Here is a 22,747-nt window from a genome sequence, read left to right as displayed (position 1 = left end):
AAAAATAAATAAAATCTCATTTGCTTATATTTTAGAAGAATGGATGGATAATTATTAACAATAAATATTAAATTCAAGTAATAATTGCAATGATTTCAACAAATTTGCACTATTGAACTATGCAGCCTGCCTTATAAGGGGAAATGATGTAGTGTATAACGTATCAGTGTAAAAAAACTATCCATTCCTGCAATTTATTCCCCTTAAATGAATAAAAAACATTACTACATGTACATTTGTATAATTGACACACAATGTTTATTCAGAAGAGCATACAGAAATACCTTAGGAATAATGAAAATAGCCTTCAATTCAAGTCTACAACATGCACTTTGGTGTGTTTACATGAATAAATAGTGTCTCTTGACAAGCAAAGATTTTTTAGTGGAGCTGAAGTTCAGAATATAGTTGTACTTCTACAGGACTAATGTTGTCGGGTAGTGAAATAGTAAGAAACTTCTATAAAATAGTGGAATGTGTTTTTTTTTAAAACTACCAGGTAAAAGATAAGCGGTCCATGATAAAATACTGTTCAAGTGAAACTAGTCTTTCCCATTGGCAACAGTTAACCTAAGAGGATCTGAGTCTTGAGGCCGTCGGTACACCCTCCTAAGACGATCGCTTTCTTTGGATTACAGACAGCAGACACGTGTTCTCATGTTCTCCAACATCCAGTCTCTGCACATGCCACAAGCCATTATGTTGCAAGACACACCGTTACCAGTTGCCCAGCAATAAATCCTGGCACTGTGAAGATTAGTTTGTTGAATTTATCAGAGGTGCCGTTTTGAATAGCCAGTCGCTATCATGTGTTAGTAACTGTAAATAAGAGTAGTTAAATCCAAAAATGAACAGTATGAACTAGGAAATTATTGTAGCTTTTGTATTGGATTATCTTAGATTGTTCAGCTGAACCTAATGAACTGCTGTACATAACAGTTGCTGTTGAGATTGTTTCACACATAAATTGCACAGCACATTTGGGCAATCCAACATACTCCAGGTGATGGTTCAGTTCATAACTGTAGCATTAAGGAGAACACAGTATAATATCAAATGGTAAATTCAACACCATAGATGACAGAAACGTTTTTAGCATTATATAAAATAAAATATACATTAATAATCCATAACATAATACATGTTGGTGGAAACATTTAATAAAATGCGCCACTTTCTTTGGGTTCTCACATTTGTGTTTTTTTAAAGCTGATTTGAAATACTGGACCATCCATATCTGTGTTTACATCTAATGCATTAATTGAAATAAGGCAGGCATGTGAAAAATATTCAGTACAGTATTTGACCCAAAAGGCACCGAAGAGGTTAATTTCAAACCTACTGAACATCTGTCTGTTAGTCCCTCCGTCAGTTTGAACATGACGAATAGGATCCTCTGTAATTGAAAAGACAAAAGGTGGTATGTTCCTTTTTAAATACCAAGCTAAATTGAACGTACATATCTTGTAAAACACACAAACGCTTTGTTATACGATTGTCAACTCTGGAAATGTGACTTGCATGGTCACGTGGGGGGCGTCTCATCTATTTCCCCCCTTTTCCCTGTTCACTTCCGGGCGACAGTCTCAGACAGCTTCTTCAGCCTCTTCTTCAGCTCCAGAGGGAATTTCTCGTAGCACTTCTTACACACTGGCTTCATGTCAAACTCCACAAACTTGTTCCTGTGGTGAGGAGAGTACTTGCTGGTTTGTACGTACATTCTTGCCCACAGACAATCATACATTTCATAGAAGTTAATATAGTGGGTTTTTAGAATAGAACTATTTATTGAAGTTGTCTTGCCTTATTTAAACAGGGTCTCTAAATCTCTAAAAGTTATATTTGGGTTATTTCTTTGTATATTTGCTGACAAATTACTTTTCAACCTTTTAGTAATTCTTGTCAGCAGACAGTAGAGAGACTGGGGTGCGAGATGGATGACATTACAATACAGAGTGTTACTGTCAAATACGTATTGATGATAGCTATAAGACCTATTTAATAGTTTGTTAATAATACTAATATGAAAACACAGAGTTAATCCAGCGCCCTTTAATTACACCAACACTGGCCAGCTCTTAAAAAGCTTTCCTGCCGGCTGTCCCGGACACCATTTGCTCCTGGAGCAGATCGTCGCTGCTGCGGCACCTGCTCGACCCGCTGGGACATTAGCACCTCCACAGCTGTGGGTAGGAAGCTGCCGGCAGAGATTATAGTACTGCCCTTCATACCCAGACGCACCAAGGAAACAGGCCAATCAGTTATGTCACATGGTGACGCGACTGCGCTGTTTGCATAGGAGAGGTTGGTTTGAGCCCTTAATCCTCACCGGTGTCTCTGGCTGAGAGGTGGTAATGTACCGACACATTTTCTAGTGTTAGGCCACTCAAACATATTCAGTCTGACAAGGATAGAAAGTGTGATTGTGCAAATTTGTCAAGCAGATGAACAGAAGCAGGAAGAAAAGATGGAAACTGACCAGAGGAAGAACAGTTGAAGTGAGGAGAAAAGAGAATAGGAGGATCACAGGCACATTAGTTTCTTCTTCTTCTCTTTCGAGTCGCGCTCGCACTTGGCCAGCCGCCGTTTCATGTCGTCCGGCAGGCGCTCGTAGCAGTGCTTACATACCGGCTTCAGATCCACTTCCACAAACTTTTCTCTGACAGAGCAGGGAGGAAGAGGGAGATGGTGCAGAGTTTGAAAGAGGTGAAGAGAAAAGGGAGGGCAGTTGGAGAGAAGGAGGAGACAGACATCGAGGAGGCATAGATAGAAGGAGGGGGGAGGGTGGATGAGAGGAAGATGTAAGAGGAGGAGGAAGAAAAGCAAGGATTGCAGAAAACCCCAGAATGAACAGGATTGAAAGAGAGATAAAGCAGTAAACAGTTCCAGATGCAGACAGAAAAAGGACCGGCAAAGAGCGAGCTGGACCTAATGTGAATGTCTGGCAGGCTTCAGAGAGCTTGACTAACAGCAAATAATTACTTGTCCACAAGAGAGCAGTCTCTGGCCCATCATTTTGTGGTGTTGGTATTTGGTTTCTTGTCTGCAGAGACAATGCATTTCTGAGTTGCTTTGTTGAATCTCTGAGGTTTTTATGATAATAAAACGTCATAAGCAAATTAGGAATTTACAACAAACTTGTAAATCTCAACTCACGGTGCAGAATACCTCACATCAAATAATTACCTGATCTTAATTACTTTGTGTGTCCACTCCACAGTGACATTATCACTGTTACAGTGTGTCACCTAGACTTGTGTGTCACTTACTTGAGGGTGAGCTTGGTGTTGCAGGTGGAGCAGGCAAAACAGTTGACACACCAAGCCTTGTTGAGGGCGGACACCACTGAGAAAAAAAAACACTGTCACATGAGACGCTGCTCCAACTCACCATCGCATGGCTAAAGATAAACACTTTTGGTTCTCTAACAAATACTGTGGTTTGTAGTGAAGCGCCATCATGAACACATTTATTTTACAAACAAAACCGGCTTTCTTACCATCTCCTTCAATAACACGGTTGCAGTGGTAGCAAACATCTCCAAACAGCTGAGCGGTGATGGAGGAAGAGAGACAGAGAGTGAGCAACACGGCGACTAATCTTATACGAGTCACACAGTTCTGTAACACAACGCAGCACTGGCGGTCTAAACTTAACGTGCTGTTTTATAAACACAAAACATGCACACAGGCTTCAGGGGCATTTGGTAGGCGGTTGTCACTAAAAGACTTTCCCCTCCAGCGTAGTTTAGGGTTAGAGTTTTTAGAAGCAATTTCTTTCCAATCCACTCTGTAACTAGCTCAAAGATGTTTTTTTTCATCTCAATTATCTGCCAGTGTAGGCAATTCAAAATGGAAGATTAACTGTAAAACTGATCAGAATGTGCTATAATAAAGACTAATTGGAAGACGAGACAGGAAAAAAACATAGCACGTCATGTTTCGACTTCTTTCGTGTGCTCAACTTAAATAATGAGTGTTACCTGGTTATAGTGCGTCTCACAGTAGGCCAGGCCCTTGCGCTCGTAGTGACGGTGTCCCAGGAAGGGTTTCTCACACTTAGCACACACAAAATGCTGCAAACAAACCCAAAGCCAAGCGCACAGTGTTAGCACGCCGCCAGTCAGAACATTATCTCAGTCTGACATCATCGGCTCCGTCCAGATGTGCTGCGACCGTCTTCAGGGCGAACACAGGTGGACGGAGGTGTGAGCTAGAGAGGGGGCTCTAATCCTCCAACAGGGGAATAAAGGGTTGGTCGGTGTGGTGGAGGGAGATTAGACCAATATGGATTTCCTAAAGCAAAAACAAAAAGGCTTTGGCAAACACTTAACGTCTGTCAATATTCAATGTTGTGAAATTTGACGATTTGAACAAACCTTTCAATTAAGAAAAGATGTTCTACATGATTGTATTCGGTTTAAAAAGCCTAGCACAGAGAATTAAACTGCTTTATTAACCAATTGAATCCCAAACATTTCAGTGATTTGTGCTTTCATGATAAATTAATATATTTGACAACTTGAGTCGTTGATAATCTGAGATCAAGATAAAAGTTGTTTTTAATCTGGCCTGTAGATCATGGCACAGCGTTGGGCGGACAGACACCATTAGTGTAGCCCTCAGATGGAGGCTGGGAGGTTCGAGCCAGGCACGGAGAAGTAGGACGCGAGGGCGGCAGCAATCAATATCAGGCCGATACTTATTCCCCTCACCATGTCGAAGTGTCGCTCACAATAGGCTCGACCGCCTCGCTCAAAATATGGGTGGCCCTGAAATGGGCGCTCACACAGAGTGCACACGTGATGCTTTATGTGTGGCAGGAAAGACAGGAAAACGAGTACAACATGAACGAAAGAGATAACAAAGAGACGGGTGATGGAGGAAGGAGGGAAAAAAAACCTGGAGATGGAGCGCAATGAACACAGCTGTGGAGATAAAGCTGGGAAAAGTATGAGTCTCACATGAGGCACGTATTGAAATGAACTCAATGGAATGAAAATGAATATCAAACATATGAAAAGTCATTTGAATTTTTTTTTTATATTTTGTTAATCCAGTTAAGATATTCAAGCTTCCAAAAGTTCATACCTCCACATGCCACTGTTTTCCCATGGCATTAACCACGCGGCCTTCGATGGGTCTCCTACAGGCTCCGCAGATGGGGACCCCCATCTTGTCGTGGCAGGGCAGACAGTAGAGCTCCCCCTTCAGCTCCCTGGCATCAGCCGTCAGCTCTTTACTGTGGAGACGCAGGGAAACCGCAACAGGAGGGTTGCAATTATAATGCCATGAAAGGCGACTTCACATTTGTCAAGTGTGTGTGTGTGTGTGTGTGTGTGTGTGTTATCATCCAGTTGCAACTACATAGTTAGTCCACAAGAGGGCGGTCTCTGGCCCATCATGATGTGGTGTTGGTATTTTGTTTCTTGTCTGCAGAGACAATGCATTTCTGAGCCGCTTTGTTGGATCTCTGAGGTTTTTATGATAATAATAACATGTCATAGACAAATTGGCATTTACAACAAATTTGTATATATCATCTCACTATGCGGAATACCTTGCATCAAAGCGTGAAAAAGGCCTGGCGGTTAGCAGTTATGAAAAGCAGTTTAAACATTACATTTACACTTAAGTTACAAGAAACTGTCTTTTTCTCTAAAGTATCTTCCTCTTTTTTCCCCCCTCCCTTTTAAAGTTTTTTTTCCAGGAAGGGGGGTTCCTGTGATGATGTGAGGGCCCTTGGACAGAGGATGTTGTATGTAGACAGAACTCTGAAAGTCTGAGGCCTTTTAGCTGCTACTCACAACTTGACTCAGCTTGTAGCCTAAAGTCCTCCCACTGCCTTCATGCTCTCATTGATTTCTGAGACTGACACAGCTGGAAAAGGGTTGTGTGTGTGTGCGCACGTTTACCCGCAGTTGTTGCAGTTGAAGTGATCAGGGTGGTACGGGTCGTTCTTGAACAGAAGAGGCTGCTCCTCAATAATGGCGTGGCACTTCTGACAGATGTACTTGCCGAGGCCTCGAGCTTTCTCTCTGTTGTGACACGGACGACACAGATGCCTGATGGGAGAGAAAAAAGACGATGATGCTTGATTAGACACTTAACTGAACTTTGGAGCTTGATTAGTAAACTCTAAGCCTGCACCAAATATTTAAAAAAATGGGTCAGATCCAAATATCTCCCATAAGGTTTTATATTTAAAAAAAGATGGATATGATAGGAAAACAACAGAAGGCACACACCTGTATTTACAGGGTAGTCAAGCCGCAATCTAACACAAACTCAAGTCTTTCTCTTCATTTTATAGCATATATGGCTCAACATTCGTCTTTCACCTCGGTTGAGACTTATCGGAGCTTTTGAGGCAGAACGATTAAAAGGAGGTTTACAGGCAGAAGGTCATGAGAATTCTTGAGATAACGGTCTGCCGCTAAAACGGCATCATCGAAAACCACACGCTGCCTAACCGCAGACATCAACCCATATGAATAAACAAATACTGTGGTGGCATGATGGGTAAGTGGCTAGAGAGGAACTGACCTTCCAGCATTCTTAACAAATCCAACATCTGCGAGCACAGCCTGGCAGATGTCACAGCAGAAACAGTCTGGATGCCAGCTGTTGTTCATCGCCTTGATCACGCGGCCGATGATGAACTCACCTGAGAGAACACGGGGAGATTACGGGGGAGCTTGTTTAAAAAGGACATGAAGTCAAAGCTGCATCTCCATGAGACCAGTAAAGATGGTATTTATTACTTTAGTTCCTGAACTTACCACACTGGTGGCAGCACGGAGCAAACAGCATCTGGAAGTCATGTTCGCAGTACTTCCTGCCTTCAAACTGTCAACGGGAACCAAACAATTTGAACACAGTTAATTAAAGCAAACAGCTGTATGTTGACACGATTTAATGGCAATAACATGAACCATGTAATCCTAAAATAGACATTTCCAGACTCCTATGCAGAATTTTAGCCAAAGATCTTATAGTAGTATATTGCGTTAGTATAAATGCAATATCCACATGTAAAAAATATAATGTGCTGTACACTAAATTACACAAGTCGCATAACCTCTCTTTGACTGCTCAGCTTCGAGAGCACTCTCGAGAAGCAACCTTAATTCAATCACAATAGTAAAAATTTAAGGATTGACAATCCGTGGCAGTAGAGTTTGCATGTTTTACGAAAAGAACATTTTCGGAATTTCTCCTTAGTTGAAATGATTAAAGATTCAGCAGATGCTATTTTTGTTGCTTTCATGTTCTTTCCACTTTAAATATACAAAACCCAAATCAGTAAGGTCCTACTTCCAACGTGTACAAACACAGGCTCAAGCAGGGGTCATCTGGCTATTATTCATTGACACAGATTCAATTATTTACAAGGACCCAGAGGTTCGTGTGAATCCTTTGGCTTCGATCTTGGTATTGATCCCCAAACAGGGAAGCCTCAGGCTCTCTGGGGCCTGCCGGAGAACCCACGGGCCTCGCGTCGAAGCTGGTGATCATCTTACTTACTGGAATGGGTTTGAAAACATGAGCTCACCCGTCTTTATTTACCTCAACGGGCCCATGTGTTTAAATTCTTTGTCTGAGGAATGTGCACCAACAACAGCCTTGTGATAGATAGTGATGGAACTGTCTGGCTCGCTGGCTCGGGGCCTTCAAATGTGTTCTGAGCTGCTAGAACAAGTGTAACCAGGATTACATGGAGCTTTTCAGCGCAACGTCAGGAAATGAATCCAAAAATCTGCCGAAGCATTTGATCTGTCCAAACATTTTTTTGTGCTGACCAATGTGAGTGGATTTCATTTTATCCCGCGTGTTTATGGAAATCCGTTACGCTTGAGGTATAATAAAGCGTTCAGTTGCTGCATTGTTCATCTTTTAAGACGGAAAAGAAAAAAATCTATCGCCCAGGTCAAAGTGTTACCTCATAGAAGAGTCCCTCTGGGAATTGTTGGAAGCACTGGGCGCACACGAAGCACTGCTCGTGGTAGAGCTCCCCGTTGCTGTTCACGATCTTCTCTGCCGGGGCGAAACCACTTTTGCAGCGCTCGCACATGGCATTGGCCAGAGCGTTAGCCATGTTGCTGGGAGAAAAGAAAAAGCAGAAATACCACAATCAGAATATGCTCAAATAGTCAAAATACTCGTTGACATTGAAAGATAGTACATGTGATAGTTAGAAGCAGCAATGCGATATCTGCTGAGGAACACAATGACTCATAGTGTAACAAATTTTTTTCCCTGTTACATGATGGTTCTGTCCTACACTATGTTTTTAATCGGACATGTACACTATGTTTTAATATGTTTAACCTAGTTCATAAAAAAATATATCTATTTTATATTTAATTTAAATGTGTTTTTTGTAGGAACAACACAGGCATAGGCCAGGGTCATGCCGGTACACGCCAATAATTCAACTTCTATCACACGCTTGCCCTGCCTTCAACCACTGCAACATGTACTCAACCCGAGGAGAACAGAGAAGGGGAAAATGTGATGCAAGATGTTATCAGCCCGTAAACTCACGCACACAATTCTTGGTCTGAGGTTTATTTTGGCTCAGCGTATCAGGGCGTGGGGATCACTGAGGTGGGAAACTTAATGTTGTCTTTTCGAGAGTCGAGCTGAAGTCACAGTTTATGCACAGCATGTACACTGCTCTCAACTTTTTAAAAAAAGCCATCGGACAGTTAGCGCTGTTATTTAGCCACATGTAAACGAGCATCCGAGCATCTCTGCGACAATGTGACCTGCCGCACTCTCACAACACATCAGGTGCTCAAGTCATGGGACTAATGCTGTGACGAATGGAGGCTCGCCCCAAAATCTGCCACACGGCTTCAAACATCTTCAATTCATGAGCTTTTTTTCAACTCACCATCACATTTATTAGTTAGTCACATGTAACACTTGTATGTCTATTTAACATCAACTTATTTTTTTAATGTTAGAGGTTTAATTCTAGGAATATCTAATGGCCAGTTTCCAGTTAACAGAAAGAGGAAAATGAAGAGCAGGAGGGAGAATGGAGGAACCATCCCGGTGTCTCTGCTTTGTTTGAAAGGTCAGAATACCAAAGTGTCTCCAGGCAACACAAACACACACAAAAGGCAGGGTACTTTTTTTTTTTTAAATGGAGTGATGCCATCTGTCCATCATATTAACTTAGTTATATCCAATTGGTAGTCAACAAAATTCCCCAAAATCCCAGACACATTGCTCGTCACTTCTGCTGCAAGTCAGAGGTAGGAAAAATCACAGCTTCCATCAGTGTGTGAGATCGTCAAACTTATCGAACACACGTTGCTGTGTAAACCCCGGTCTGGCCTGATATCACACGGGCACACCGCCCTGCCCGCTGCGAAGGATTTTTTGGAGGAAGTGACACATCCCGTAGGCATTTACCACCCTCCTATCTGCGTTACTCACCCTGTGGGATGGGAGAAACAAGCCTACAGCGTAGGACTGAACTAAAATAAAATGGGTTTTCTGCATTCATATTCTAAATCAGCAGTGACAAACTAATGATTTTAACACTTTTTTGTACTAACCTGTTCTTTGGACCGTTATGGTGGAGCAATCTACACCTGGCCTTTAAACTTTGATGTCTATGTCTATTTTTTGACTTTTTGAAATGTATAATTTTTAGATTCAACATCAGTTTATTGCAAATAGTTAAAATGTAAGTACACAATCTTAATGTTGATCAGTGACTACAAATGCCGGCCAGATGTCAAAAAGGAAAGGATGCAAACGATCATCTCTGTTATGAATACCTTCTGTTCCCTCCACTGGTCTCCACATGTCTTCAGTTTCCCTTCTCTTGCATCTGCTAAAGCATCCTACACTCTCCTGTTCCCAGACCTCTGTACACATCTGAAAACACTACAGGACCATATCGGCTCATATCATTTCTTTGGTTAAACAATGTCTGTGGTCAACAGGCCTTTTAATACCAAGAGAAAGATTTGGTTGTAAATAGTCCGCTTATGGGCTTGAATGTTTCCATGACCAACATGACCACAAACACCTTTGGCCAAAATTGGATTTCTATCTTCTCCACACAGGGAGATGGGAAACTTCGATCCTCAAAGTGTCCTTTCACAAACCTGTGGGTGTCCCCACATTCACCTTTTCCTACAGCCTACAATGAACTACGATGGGTCAGAAATGCATGACGTATATTTAGCCTGCCCCTCATGAAAGCGTACTTAGAATGCCGCTTTGCAAATTCTACTCTGCATAACAACTTAAAATAGCCCTTCCTGTGTGCTCAACTCCGGTGGCACTCGGAGCTATTCCTGCGCTAACATGGCACCCATTTTAACCAAATCCAACGGGCTGGTAACCGTGGCGACTAGAACTACAACATCAGAATTCTTTGCGTTCTGTAACACAACAGTTCAGAGCACATACACTGACCCACTACTTCATATCATTTCCATCAAAAATAAATTAATTCCCAAAATGTAGACTCCAGAATCTGTGACAGTAATTTATTGATGCAGTAAATCCTCCACCAATCACAAGACAGGAAATCAAACCGGATACCTCAGGTAGTGCATTTAATAGTGACCCTGAGAATGAAAAGGCCTCACAACTATTAACTGTTACCCCCATTACTGACTTAATACTGCAGGGTCACTGGCTACTGAATCCAATCTGTTCCCACAACACTTTTCTGCTGAAATATCTCTTAAACTGAATGTAAAAGTTATAACAATAGAACTAGGTATGGCAAAAGGAACATATTCCATCAACAATTATAATATATATCTGGTCATTAATGCAAACACCAGTCTGGTTGAAGATCGAACAACTTCTCTTCAACCTCTTACTCTAATTCTTGTAAACTGCGTACTTACAAGCGGGCGTAAAAATCACAAAACTCCTTATAGACTTTGACATCGCTCTTTCGTCTCTGGGACTTGGACACCGCGACCTCGGCCTCCCCCCCGTCGCCGTCCTGGAGCCTGTGGTGGTGACCGTTCCTCTCCCCGCGGGGACCATCGTCCGGGGCTTCTCCATCCTCCGGTATCGACGGCGGCAGGACGCGGCCGTTCATCTCCATGCTCGGGCTACAGCAGTCCGCGGGGGGAACTAAAGGGAGTCCAGCTAACACCACGCGTCCAAAAGAAGCAAACAAACCCAAACACCTCCGCTCGCTATCCTCTGTGCTTTGTTTTTCATGTACGTTTCCACTTGCAGGAAGGGAGCGACGAGAGCTGCGATCCACGCAGTAAGGAGGAGACCCAAACACTGATCAGAGTGAGCTGGTTGTACCCTCCCTCTCTCTCCCTCACACACGCACGCACTCCCTCCTTCTCTCATTCCCCACATCAACTCCCTCGCTCGCTTTTTTTTCCCCTCACAGTCGGCCACCCCTCCTGTCCCAGTCGCTGTCTATTCTTAGGCAGGTTAGTGACACCAGAAAGCCCAACCTGACGCCAATCCAGACAGAGTTCACTGCGCCATCACACACATGCACGGACCCACTATATATTTATCACATCCCAGATTTCCACAGCCAGTACAGTCTGGTTTTTGCAGAGATACGACAACGTGGCTCCGACTGCTAGTATTGCGCAAAGTAGGAATGCTGCACAAGGATGTGGAGGAGTTGAAGTAGTACGACAGAAACAGAACATATTCCTGTTTACCTTAGGGATGTATAAACACACCAGAGCGGTACACAACACACACACAAAGAAATTGCAGCCAGTTTTTGTCTAATCAGTGTGTTAAATGTTTAAATAATGCAATGTTTATAGTGTAACAAATAAAAGCTACACGGTTTCGGACTGGAATCTGAAATGATTTACTGCAGGAGTCTTAAACTGTGGATTTCAACTGCGTTGGCAGTTTTCATAACCCCATCGACCCCCCCTCGCACTGGTTAGCCAGTTAGACAGTTTTTAGGCTGCTTATTTTTCCCGGATAGGATTAAAACCGGGGAACATAATGGAATAATGGTCTGCGTCTTTTCCAAGTGAGTCACCAAAAATGTTTGAAACAACAATGTGAATCTCCAGCTATGGTTATAAAATATGCTAATCATCCCCAGAAAGCCTGTATTGGTCGGCAGGCATTACTTCCAACCGACAAACATGAGTCTCCTCTGTTAGATGATCGCTCCTCAAGTGGTTAAACTCAACTGGCATCTCAAATTGACGACCGCCTCCCAAACCACGGAAACCACATCGTTCCAGACCCGGATACACACTTCAGAGAGACAAACATGTTGGAGAGTCGCTGCTGTGTTAATCCAGCAAAACAAAGGGATGAACAATTCATCTACTTTAAGTCTTTAAAAGGGTCCAAAACAATGTGTGTGTGTGTGTGTGTGACCAGCTGAAACATAGACTCATTCAATACAACATGACCATAATTCTACAAATAGACACCTCGTGGAGCCTCATCTCCAAACTAGGTGCTAGCAGCTGCTGTTTAGTGTCTGTGTTTGTAAGGGGTGGTTTTATCCCTCGTAGGGGGGACGAAAAACCATCCTCTGAAAAGGGAAAGTAAGACATTTAAATGTAAATGCAGTTGGGGGGAGGTTAATTTGTATCCTTATTGCATCATATTTTCCAAACACAGGCCATTAGCACATGATGCATTATTTTACACTCTGTATACAATCCACTCGTGTTGCGGTGCATTGTTGTGTAGTGGATCAAGTATAGTGGGACACTGGCTCCTGCTCCTACTCCAAAAAAAACTCACTGTTTGCACTCTAATATTAAGCCTGTGTTCTCAGATGAATTAGTTAGTGATTCAAATAATTAGCCAAATATTTCCCAGGGCAAAGCTTTAAGAGCCTTTCCAAACGTGAACAACTGGGGATCTTTTGGGAACCTCGCCCACTGGCAGCCAGTGTTGAGTGAACGGGCTACAATGGAGCAACAGGAAACACACTTAATCTTTCCTCCAGATTACAGTCCATGCCGTGTTGAGAGGGGGATCCTCCCCAAAGTGAGAGCTGCACAATTATTCAGCAACATGGAATTCTTCGGATTCAATTAAACACATAAATATATTTACCTGATAAAACTACGCATGTAGAGCTGAAATCATCACTAAGGAGAGAAATGGACGGAATGTTGTTTGTAACAAACTACCCTGATTGGCAAGTGATGGGACAGCAAAATCCAGCGTGCAGTAATGTTGTGCTAATGCTGAACACACTGACCACATTGCCAACCACCAACCAGTGGAATATTGCTTTAAACAATGGTATCGAAAATAAAAAGCAAAATAAACGCTGATAATATTGTGTATCGTATTCCTCGCTAAACGTTGTTGTTTTAAGGAGTATTTGCCTCTCCGTCGCACACAACTCCATCATGAGAGAGAAAATGTGTGCTGAATGTCAACCTAAACTTAAAAATGGCTCCAGCAACTGTCAGCAGCCGACTGTTCTAATGGACTGACCTCTGTGGTTGTTATATGGTGGAGGTGGAGGAATTAACGGGGGGGGGGGCGGAATCTACTGCAGTGATTCACAAATATCCAAGCCAATAAGCCGTCACATTCTGCAAAGATGTCCTTGATATCCAAAACAACTCATTTAAGAATTAACCAGCACTAGGTAGGACATGGTATATGTGTACAAAGAATACAGATGTATCAATAAGTTATGAGCTAAACAATCTATGGCGTATATTGTACAACTCATGATGTATTTTCCCTATATTGATTTTGACTGTTCATCCAAAGAGGGATTAGGCAAAGAAATATGCAGGATTTTCTAATAAGGAAGCCAACAGTGGATACACATTTACTGAATCGTTATTAAATCAAATAAAAACAATACGCGAAACCAGATCGGCTTATTGTCACCGATACCCAAAGCAGCTGTTTGATTGCAAAACATGTAAAATACCCTTATAATATTGTATGAAAACAGGCAATCCTGTGGCTTGTGAATGCATGCCTCTTAAGGCAACACTTCAAGACCCGAGCAACAGGCTGAACTCGCAGCAGAGATGAGCAGCTTCAGGCCAAAAGGAGCAAATCAAACACCACCCCCCCCAAACACACACCGTATCAACCGCCCCCATGGTGACACAGACATAAGGGCCGCTTGGCAAGGCGTTCAGAGTGTGCACACCAACGCACACACACGCCTGTAACGCTAATTTAGTGACTGTGCAAACATCCTTCATCGCTAACATTTCCTTTGTTTTGTACTTCTTGTTCCTGACGCCCAACCTGACCTGCACATTCAAGGTTCAGTTTCACTTAAATCCACAGGAACGCACTGAGAACAACAACAGATTCAAACGTTGTAAAGTAAGTAACTTTTATTTAAGTAAAAGTGGGTCTTCTCGGCGGCTGGTATCACCTCTCGGACCCCGTTTGGCCAGATCGTCATTTAATATCGCTTAATACTGCTTCAACGTTTCTGATTAAATTATGTATTTAGCAGTATTTAGTTTTATATTTGTCGGACGTGATTCATTAAAACTCGTTTGATGCCATGATGGGTTTCACTTTGGGTCCAGGAGTCCATATAAGGACGAATCTGGATTAAACCTACTTAGCATGGCATTTCTTATTAGGGAATTAAGCTCTTAAAATAAAAAGCAGGAGGAAACTATTGAAAACTTGGTGTTTTCTACGCATACCTTTTTATGTTTTGGATGTTTACCAAAAAAATAAATAAAATAAACCGCCCGACACAATTGTTTTTTGCGTTGCACGATAAGGAGAAAGGCTTTAAGGAAAGAAATGGGTTTTTTGGTTTGAACACTTCTGAAGAACGAGCTCCCTCTTGGTACACATTCCTCACATTACTACAGTCCTTCAGGATCACACACACACACACACACACACACACACACACACACACACACACACACACACACACACACACACACACACACACACACACACACACACACACACACACACACACACACACACACACACACACACTGTGTGACGAGAGACACCAAGAGAGAGACAGGGAGGGGGTTGGAAAAGACATTTTAAAAAGACCATCTAAAATTGACGTTTTTGTATTGTGAAAGACCGCACATGTGGTACATTTTGTGCCGCTGCTGGTCACATGACTCGGAGGAATTCAGCCATCAGCTGTAGGATTTGCTGATTAAATACTCAACCCCTCGTCAATACTCGAAACAGAGCAGGAGCAGTTTTCTTCAGAGGGTCTCAGCGCTGCGGTTTCTGTACAAAACACTCTGATTCTTTGTTGTGGAAGAGCGAGTCGATCCACTCGACCTAACGTGACACAACCACGGGGCACAAAAGTCCACATTTGCTGAATGAAGGCCAGTTTAAATAGTTTACCAAAATAGAAAAACCTACTATGGCAAAAAAACAACAGAAGAAAGTTACTTATTTGTAAAGAAAAAATAAAACCTTGGAAATGGAAAGTGATTCAAAGTATTGTAGGTGTGAGATAACCTGGCAATGAGCAGCAGGGAATCTGTGGGATTAGTAACTGTTGGGCCTTCAGACTTTATAGTTCATCAGTAGCACATTTTAAAAGCAATAAAAGTAGCCACAAATATCCATTGCGGCAGCGGGCCAAAAGCCTGACTGGGTTATTGCTGATTTTTACATTCTTTTAGTTCCTTATTGCCCCGTAGAATTTCTATGACGCTGACATTGCGTACCCTGTCCGGTACAACCAGGCAGAATATCAGCAAGTGAACGGACTATTACTGTGACATCAGCAGCAACAGCTGTCATCAGAGTCGCGTCAATGATTAAGAGGAAAGCATCAGAGACGAAGGACTCACCTGAGGCTCTCCCCGGCCACAATTCCATAGCTGTCTGGTCTCTCCTGTCTCCGTCGGTACAAGTCGGAGTTTGACAACTCTTTCAGCCTCAAAGAGTTCATCTCTCCGCCCTCCCTCGGCCTGCTGACAACACTCACCCACAGTGAGGCTCCAGAGAAAGTATGTGATCCACATACAAAAAGATGAAGCCTTGGTTGGCGCTTGTTCTCTCTCTCTCTTCCCCCCCCCCCCCTCTCTCTCTCTCTCTCTCTCTCTCAAACACACCTCCTGCGCTCACCCCCTTGAGGAATGAAGTGTGCAGAGGTGTGGTTTCACAGCCTGCACACCTATCAAATACTTCTGCCTCCTCCTCCTCCTCCTCCTTCTCCTCCCTCTTCCTGCAGCAGGTAGAGAGAAAAGGAGTCACAGCAGAGAGCCAGGCATTGCCCTCTGTGGCCTTCCCCCTCTCCGTTTATCCCCCACGTCTCCGTGGCCAACTCCTTTGTTTAAAAAGAAATCCAGAGAAAGACCAGAGGGGTCAAACCACCAAGAAGAGCTAAAAAAAAAACTCGCCCACACACACACACAAATGATGATAAGGAACACGTACTGATACATATGAGAGGCACTGATTATCCTGACATGACGTCATCAGAGCCTGGGTCATATTGGATGTTTTTTGATGACACTTGGGGGTGGGGGGGGGGTATTAGTCAGGTTGAGGATCAGTTCGGCTGAGCGGAGGTTAGTAGTCACTCCGGTTCTGCCCATTTATTTTTATTTTTTAATTGCACACTTCTTCAGTTTACATTTAGCTTATGTTTATATAACGTATATTTAATCACATTTATGCCATAGTTAAGTCAAAATTAATCACAATTAATTGCACATTTTTTATAAATGTTCCTCATTTATTTTTTTCCATAATCTTTTCTTAATTTTAATGCTCTTATCAACATGGAAAGTGCAAATGTTTTATTTTACTGAAAAACAACATTGCCAAACAGGGCAGTACTAAATTAAAAAGTGCACATTTGAGGTAAACAAGGACTGTAGTGCAGTTAAACCATGGATTAATATTTTCTTTTTTCTAGTTTGCTGTCAACAAAGCAGTTAGGCTACCTACTTCTTTGCTTTCAGCCGGCTACTCAAACAGACAAGCCTGTTGACATTTTCAGGCAAGAGTCATCTACCCCCCCCCCCCCCCCCCACCCCCAAGAAAACGTTAATCTCACAATAAGAAACATTGACGTCGTTAAAATGGGTTTGCGTTAACGTCGTTAATAGGGTGTTTAACTAACAGCACTAGTTTATATACAAAACATTTTTTGTAAAACAACAGAAAAGAAGCAAACAATCTTTGGACACTAATTTACAATAAAATTCACTGAAAATGTAATTAGTAAAAAAACGCTATGAATGATCAAAACATTTTCAAAATTGGATCTATTTAAATATATGTACTGCAGTTACCTTTTTACAGATGTATCAACGAATACAATGACATCACATTACAAAATAGGTGTGCTGAGCCAACACCGGCAGATAAAACATTCCCCAAAGTAGCCGGATTTAAAAATATCCCAAAAGGTTACGGTAAAGAAGGTGTGAAAGTTCTCCCCCAAAGAGCAACAGACACAAAACAAAGTGATATGCTAATGTTTGGATTATAAACTATGACCAGCCAACGGGCGGCCAGGGATGTTTTGATCACAGTAATGACAATTAATAAAGCCGTACAAAAACTGCAGTCAGCATGTCAATCCACACAGCAGCTTGAGGGGTGGGACGTTGAGTAAAGCTGCACTACAAAGAACAATGCCACCTACAATGGAGTAATAAACATGTGTTTTATACACTGCTCAAGTGCATCATGAGCTACTGTGAATAGGGAAAATGTCAATCTATGAATAAATCCATCCTTAATGTTATGTGGGAACAAGAGATCCTCCCAAACAGACACAAAACACAACTCAAGCGGATTTTCCGACGGAGCTGAAAGTCGCCTGAGAAACACGTTTAATGACAAACAAGCTGCAGGGACAATACGCCGTCTCTTCCGCAATGCAACAGTGAAAAAAAGCTAATTCGGGGTGACTGGTTTCGGCTGCGTTTCCTCTGGTTTGAAATGGCTGTGGACGGACTAGCGGCTGAAGGACACCACGTCACTCCTTAATGCACAGACAGGTACGTGCCCTCTGAGGAGCTCACACGCTGCAGATTAACCTTCAGCAGCTTGCCTTGACCTGTTCAGCATTCCACATGGGTTTGACGAGCAAACACACACAGACACAGCAACTGCAATTGTGGAACCTGAATGTGTGACGTAAGTCATGGCAGAACATTCTTCATTCATAGGGTTCGGGTTGTCATAGAATTTCATCTGAATGGGAAAGTTTACTAAAAGTGACAACACATTATACCACCGGCTCTTGTTTACACAGTGCAGTTGTAATGTGTGCGTACTGGTGGAGCTGGGACCAGTGCTGGGTTCAAAGGTTAAACTGTATTTGGACGGAGGAGTTTCTAGCAGGTTTTAAATGTGCTGACACAGTTGCCTTATTGGGAGCCCTCATGCTGACTCGTCACTCAGTCACAAACCAGCAGACTGATGAGCCAGAGACGCTGCAGAACAAAACTGTGCAACAGGAGTGCACTGCCACCATGTGGACAACTCCAGTACTGCAGCTGCTCGTTCAACATTTAAACCTCCTCCCAGCAAAAACTAACACATTATAGTGATTAAAAATACAATACTGGTATGTACAAATAACTGTGGGATTACTGTGGGACCACAAGACCTTCTTATTGTTTATTTAAATGAACATCAATCTTGGAATCACTAACACATGTTAGAGGAAACTTGCAAAGAAGTGGATACGCAATAGTTAAAACGCTGAGCAACAGGGCCGGGATGTGTGCAATAAAGCTCCACTGACATCGAGCTGCCTTCCGGATAAACCAGAAAAACACATTATGTGGTTTGATTCCGTATTTTTCTGGGATAGAAATGTAATTTCCTGAGGGAGACTTAGCCAACACAGGCTAGCCGTGCCAGTTCCAGGTTAAATAGAAATAAAACACAACAGATGGGAAACACACACACAAGGAAGGGACTGAATGTACCTCAGAACAAAAATCCAAACGTATGCAAAGGTGTTAGACCTTGCACACTGCTGCATTATAACCAAAGGACATGAACAACGCAAAGCAGCATAACAGCTGATTGGAGGGTTACCGCTAGTTCTAACTGTAACGTAAATGTACCTACCAGCGCCTTGTCACCGACTGCACTGAGATGGTGTTCGTTGTTGCTCAAGTCCCTTTGCTGCCTCTGCAAACACTCCGACTGCCGTTATCGGTGTCCGCACGGCCACATCACTTCCTGTTTGCTGTGTGTGTGTGTGTGTGTGTGTGTGTCAGTATGTGTTTGTGGGAGGCATATGGATGTAAATCCAGCACAAACTTCTAGGCCCCTGTGTGTGTGTGTGTTTGTGTTTGTGTGTGTGTTTTAGGCATCCCAGACTGCCTGACAGGGCGGAGGTGGGGTGTGAGGAGGGTAAAGGAGGGACAGTGAGGGGGATGATAGGCGGAGTAGAGGAGAGGAGCCTTCAATGACCAGACTGAGTGGATGATTAAGCTGTTCCCACAGACCCGTCGTGGTATGAGTATCTCTGCGGCCTCCGTGCGGGAAGTGAAAGGTCAAACAAATACTGTGACCACGCAGCGACCGTCACTGGCACTAAAATAATCAGTTTAGAGAAACTTAAGAGGAATTAGCTGAGACTAAAGAAAACTTTTCAAATAATAAAGCTAACGAGATCAAACTCAACAATTTCAAGGCCTCTTGACACACACACACACACGCACACACACACACACATAAGAGGCATTTACTAAATGTTTACTATATTCTAAAAATCCCAATGACATCAGTCATATCGCACATATAATAGTAAACAATAAATTCATTCCCATATGACCACAGCGAGAGGCCTTTGAGCATTAAGATTTCCAACATTACACAAGTTCATCGCTCTTCCAAACAAGGACAAGTCCACACTGGAGACCGGGACATTCTTCTAAGCTCCGGTTGTATCAACACAGAGTGCGACTGGATGAAAATGTAAGACGTTGGGAATGCAGTGATCCTTCAGGCCTTCAAAGACTTGCCCTCATACGGCTTTTAGTGTGCAGAGTGCTTTTTTATAAAAGCCAGATTCATCCCGGGCCATGATTAAGTCAGCGGTGCACACAGTAGCATTCACACTAGTGGAAAACAATATGGCTGTGAACAGCGGTCCCGGGGGAACGGATGGTCAGGAAGTGGTTCAGAAATTGTCCAGTGTGTCTAAGTGGACATTCCTGTGCAGGGAGGAGAGTGATCCGCAAAATATAGTGGAACATCCTTCTTCCTTCTTTGAACGATTTGGCTTTTATCATTAAAAGGTTCTAAGATAGTCACAGCATTAACATGGCCTCAAACAACTCATTTGACACAAAAGGGAATAGTCCAGCCTTAAATGCAACAAGCAAATGAGGTAAACTGAAAGGTTTCTTTTTGGATTTACATTGTTATCATCTGATGACAGCTTGTAGCAATTATGTTAATTTATCAACGATCTTGAAAAGGTTTTACCAATGCAAACATTTAACTAAGTTTTTGATTTCATTAGAAAGTCTGCACACCCTCATCTATTGAGTTAACACAGAAATATCGGGTTCACTGACACAATATAATTGTATTTAATCTAATAATTTTCATATTTAGCTCTTTACACTCACACAGACCATTTTTTATGCGACTGACATCATCTCATCAGATCTGAAAATAGTTCAGCAAGAAAAATGAATGAAACAATAGACCTCAAGGGCACGGGGAGACACACACACGTAGAGAGACATCAAAAAAGCATGTCTGAAAACACGAAAGAACGCAACAATACACTTCTGCAGTTAAGGTTTCAGGCGTCTCAGATACCTTTGCATCGAGGAAAAACACAATAAAGTTTATAACGCTTACAGAAAGTAATCTGACTGATTCTTTTGTAAATACCATTGTCCATCACGTGCCATGAAACTTATTTAAAAAAAGAGGTCAGCCAAAGATTTGGCTATGATCATTAAATCTTTTTTTTTAACGTAAAGAAGTCCCCGGGTCGCCTGCTTGGGCCTATAACAAACGGCAGGGGGCGCTGGCGAGCAGCTCCAGTGACCATGTTGAGATTGTATACAACATTAAAGTAACTGGGCTACGTTAGCTAACGTTAGTTTCGCATAGTTAAAAGGTGAAGTAAGCCAATATAAATCTAACTTTGCGGAATGAAAGCAGCTTTTTCGCGCGATAGACATAAGCTAGTTTTAGTACGTTATAGTCAAAATCTTTAATGGGTTCGTCGGGGCTAAAGTACAGTTGTCGTAGCGCGTGAGAGAATGGAACATACCGAGGCTGCCAACTTTTTTTTTTTCTCATCCATCGAGAAACTGTCAACTTCTGAATTTGCAAATGCAAATGTTTCCTTTAGGTTAACTATTACAAAGGCTTCACTTACCCGTTCGTCATTTCAGTAATGCCGAGCATCGCTCCACTCTCTCCCGGACCGGAATACGTATTTTCTGACTTCGGTTGCTGATGTCCAGATGTTGTACAGTCGGGGATGAAACGTTGAGCGTTGGTTTTCACAGAATGGCGCAGACGGGCCTCGCCTCTCTTCAACAAACCGTCAATGCAGACTCGAAGGAATTTACTACATCCGCTTGTGACTTTCAAAATAAAACTATTCTTTGAATTTTAATTTTAATTAAAATACAAATTAAATATGATCGTCACAGTATTACTAATTATTTCTCTCAATATGTATAATACATAAAATGTACTGATTGCATGAAACCGTTTTTACAAATACATCTAAAAATGTGAAGAATGAACAAGTACAATAAAAAAAGATCTAAATATGTTCTAAAATAATGAAAATATTTTAAAATAATGGGAAAACGCTGTTATTAACACTATATGTTGAAATAGAATTATTGCTTAGACAATGCCATAAGTGTTTATTTTGTTTTCTTGTTCAGCAAGCTGTGTTGTACGCATATTTGCATACAATCACCTTCATGTACAGTATATCTAAGTATGATAACATCTGGGATTTTTTTTTTTAATCGGTGATTTATTTTGAAGGCCAAATCGCTTGTTGACTGTTTTTCTGTGTATCCATGGCAGCTTCTCATTCATTCCTGGAGCCACTACTACAAAATCACAATGGTCTGATTTATAGCTTGTAAACGGCGACACCCGGCCTGCAATCCAGTACTCTCACCAGATGAGACGTGCAGTGTTGTTAGCTGGGTGCCGACTGCCGCTCCGGAAAACTGAGATTAGGATTTGAGGAATCAATTCAGGATTTACGGAAAAACTTGACTTTTCATTTTGTGCCAACCGGAAAAGTGATACATGGCGAGTGGGTGTGAGTCTGGAAAATTATACGATAATAAAAGATGATCAAATGAATAGCAAAAAGTATCAAAGAAATGCATCTCATTCGGCGAGGTTTTATTACGAGTGCCGTTTCTCAAGGAGATAAAATCAGATAAAGCAGGTTTTTCTTTTCCTCCCAGTGGTACACAGTAGCAACGATTTGTGGTTTCCTCCGGTGACTGCGTCACGACTAGAAACCACATATATTTCCTTAAAAGGGGAAGTCTTTACACCCCCTTTCTCCGAGAGGGATGAGGACTTTCATAGCAACAAAAAAAATCAATGAATAACTGCATGGAAACATTAAGTTAAGTAGGTGGTTAAGGAGGTTAAGGAATAAAATCAACGATTTCAAAGTCTGAAAACAGCTGGAAGAATATTAATCTTATCTTATAGTCCCTTTTTTGTTCTGCCTGACTCACTTCAACATGTTTAATATCTATAAAACCGCTATGCCTCAAGTGCTAAATGTGAAAAATATTGTGACTGTGATTTGTGGAGGC

At 42.2% G+C, this 22,747-nt stretch overlaps 1 protein-coding gene across 7 annotated transcripts; it reads right to left on the bottom strand.

The window, feature by feature from the left end:
• Window positions 1-231: 231 nt before the first annotated feature.
• LOC119228720 (LIM and senescent cell antigen-like-containing domain protein 1) lies at window positions 232-21,510 on the bottom strand. Of its 7 annotated transcripts, none has more exons than XM_037488605.2 (11): window positions 21,319-21,510; window positions 7,942-8,101; window positions 6,782-6,848; window positions 6,546-6,666; window positions 5,915-6,064; window positions 5,091-5,241; window positions 3,983-4,075; window positions 3,500-3,548; window positions 3,270-3,345; window positions 2,480-2,659; window positions 232-1,682 (listed from the first exon to the last, which is right to left on the bottom strand). In XM_037488605.2, exons 1-10 carry the CDS (start codon window positions 21,345-21,347, stop codon window positions 2,524-2,526), a joined length of 1,032 nt encoding a protein of 343 aa, XP_037344502.1. In that variant the 5' UTR covers window positions 21,348-21,510; the 3' UTR covers window positions 232-1,682; window positions 2,480-2,523. The 7 variants fall into 7 exon arrangements, 6 of the variants coding, with proteins under 6 accessions (XP_037344502.1, XP_037344500.1, XP_062420992.1 ...); XM_037488603.2 differs by lacking the exon at window positions 21,319-21,510 and adding an exon at window positions 15,788-16,011; XM_062565008.1 differs by lacking the exons at window positions 3,983-4,075; window positions 21,319-21,510 and adding exons at window positions 4,715-4,807; window positions 10,886-11,350.
• Window positions 21,511-22,747: the final 1,237 nt, after the last annotated feature.

Source organism: Pungitius pungitius, chromosome 10, assembly GCF_949316345.1.
Source record: "Pungitius pungitius chromosome 10, fPunPun2.1, whole genome shotgun sequence".
Classification (NCBI taxonomy): domain Eukaryota; kingdom Metazoa; phylum Chordata; class Actinopteri; order Perciformes; family Gasterosteidae; genus Pungitius; species Pungitius pungitius.
Note: the sequence above shows the minus strand (reverse complement) of the source record. Positions and strands in the feature narration are given on the sequence as shown.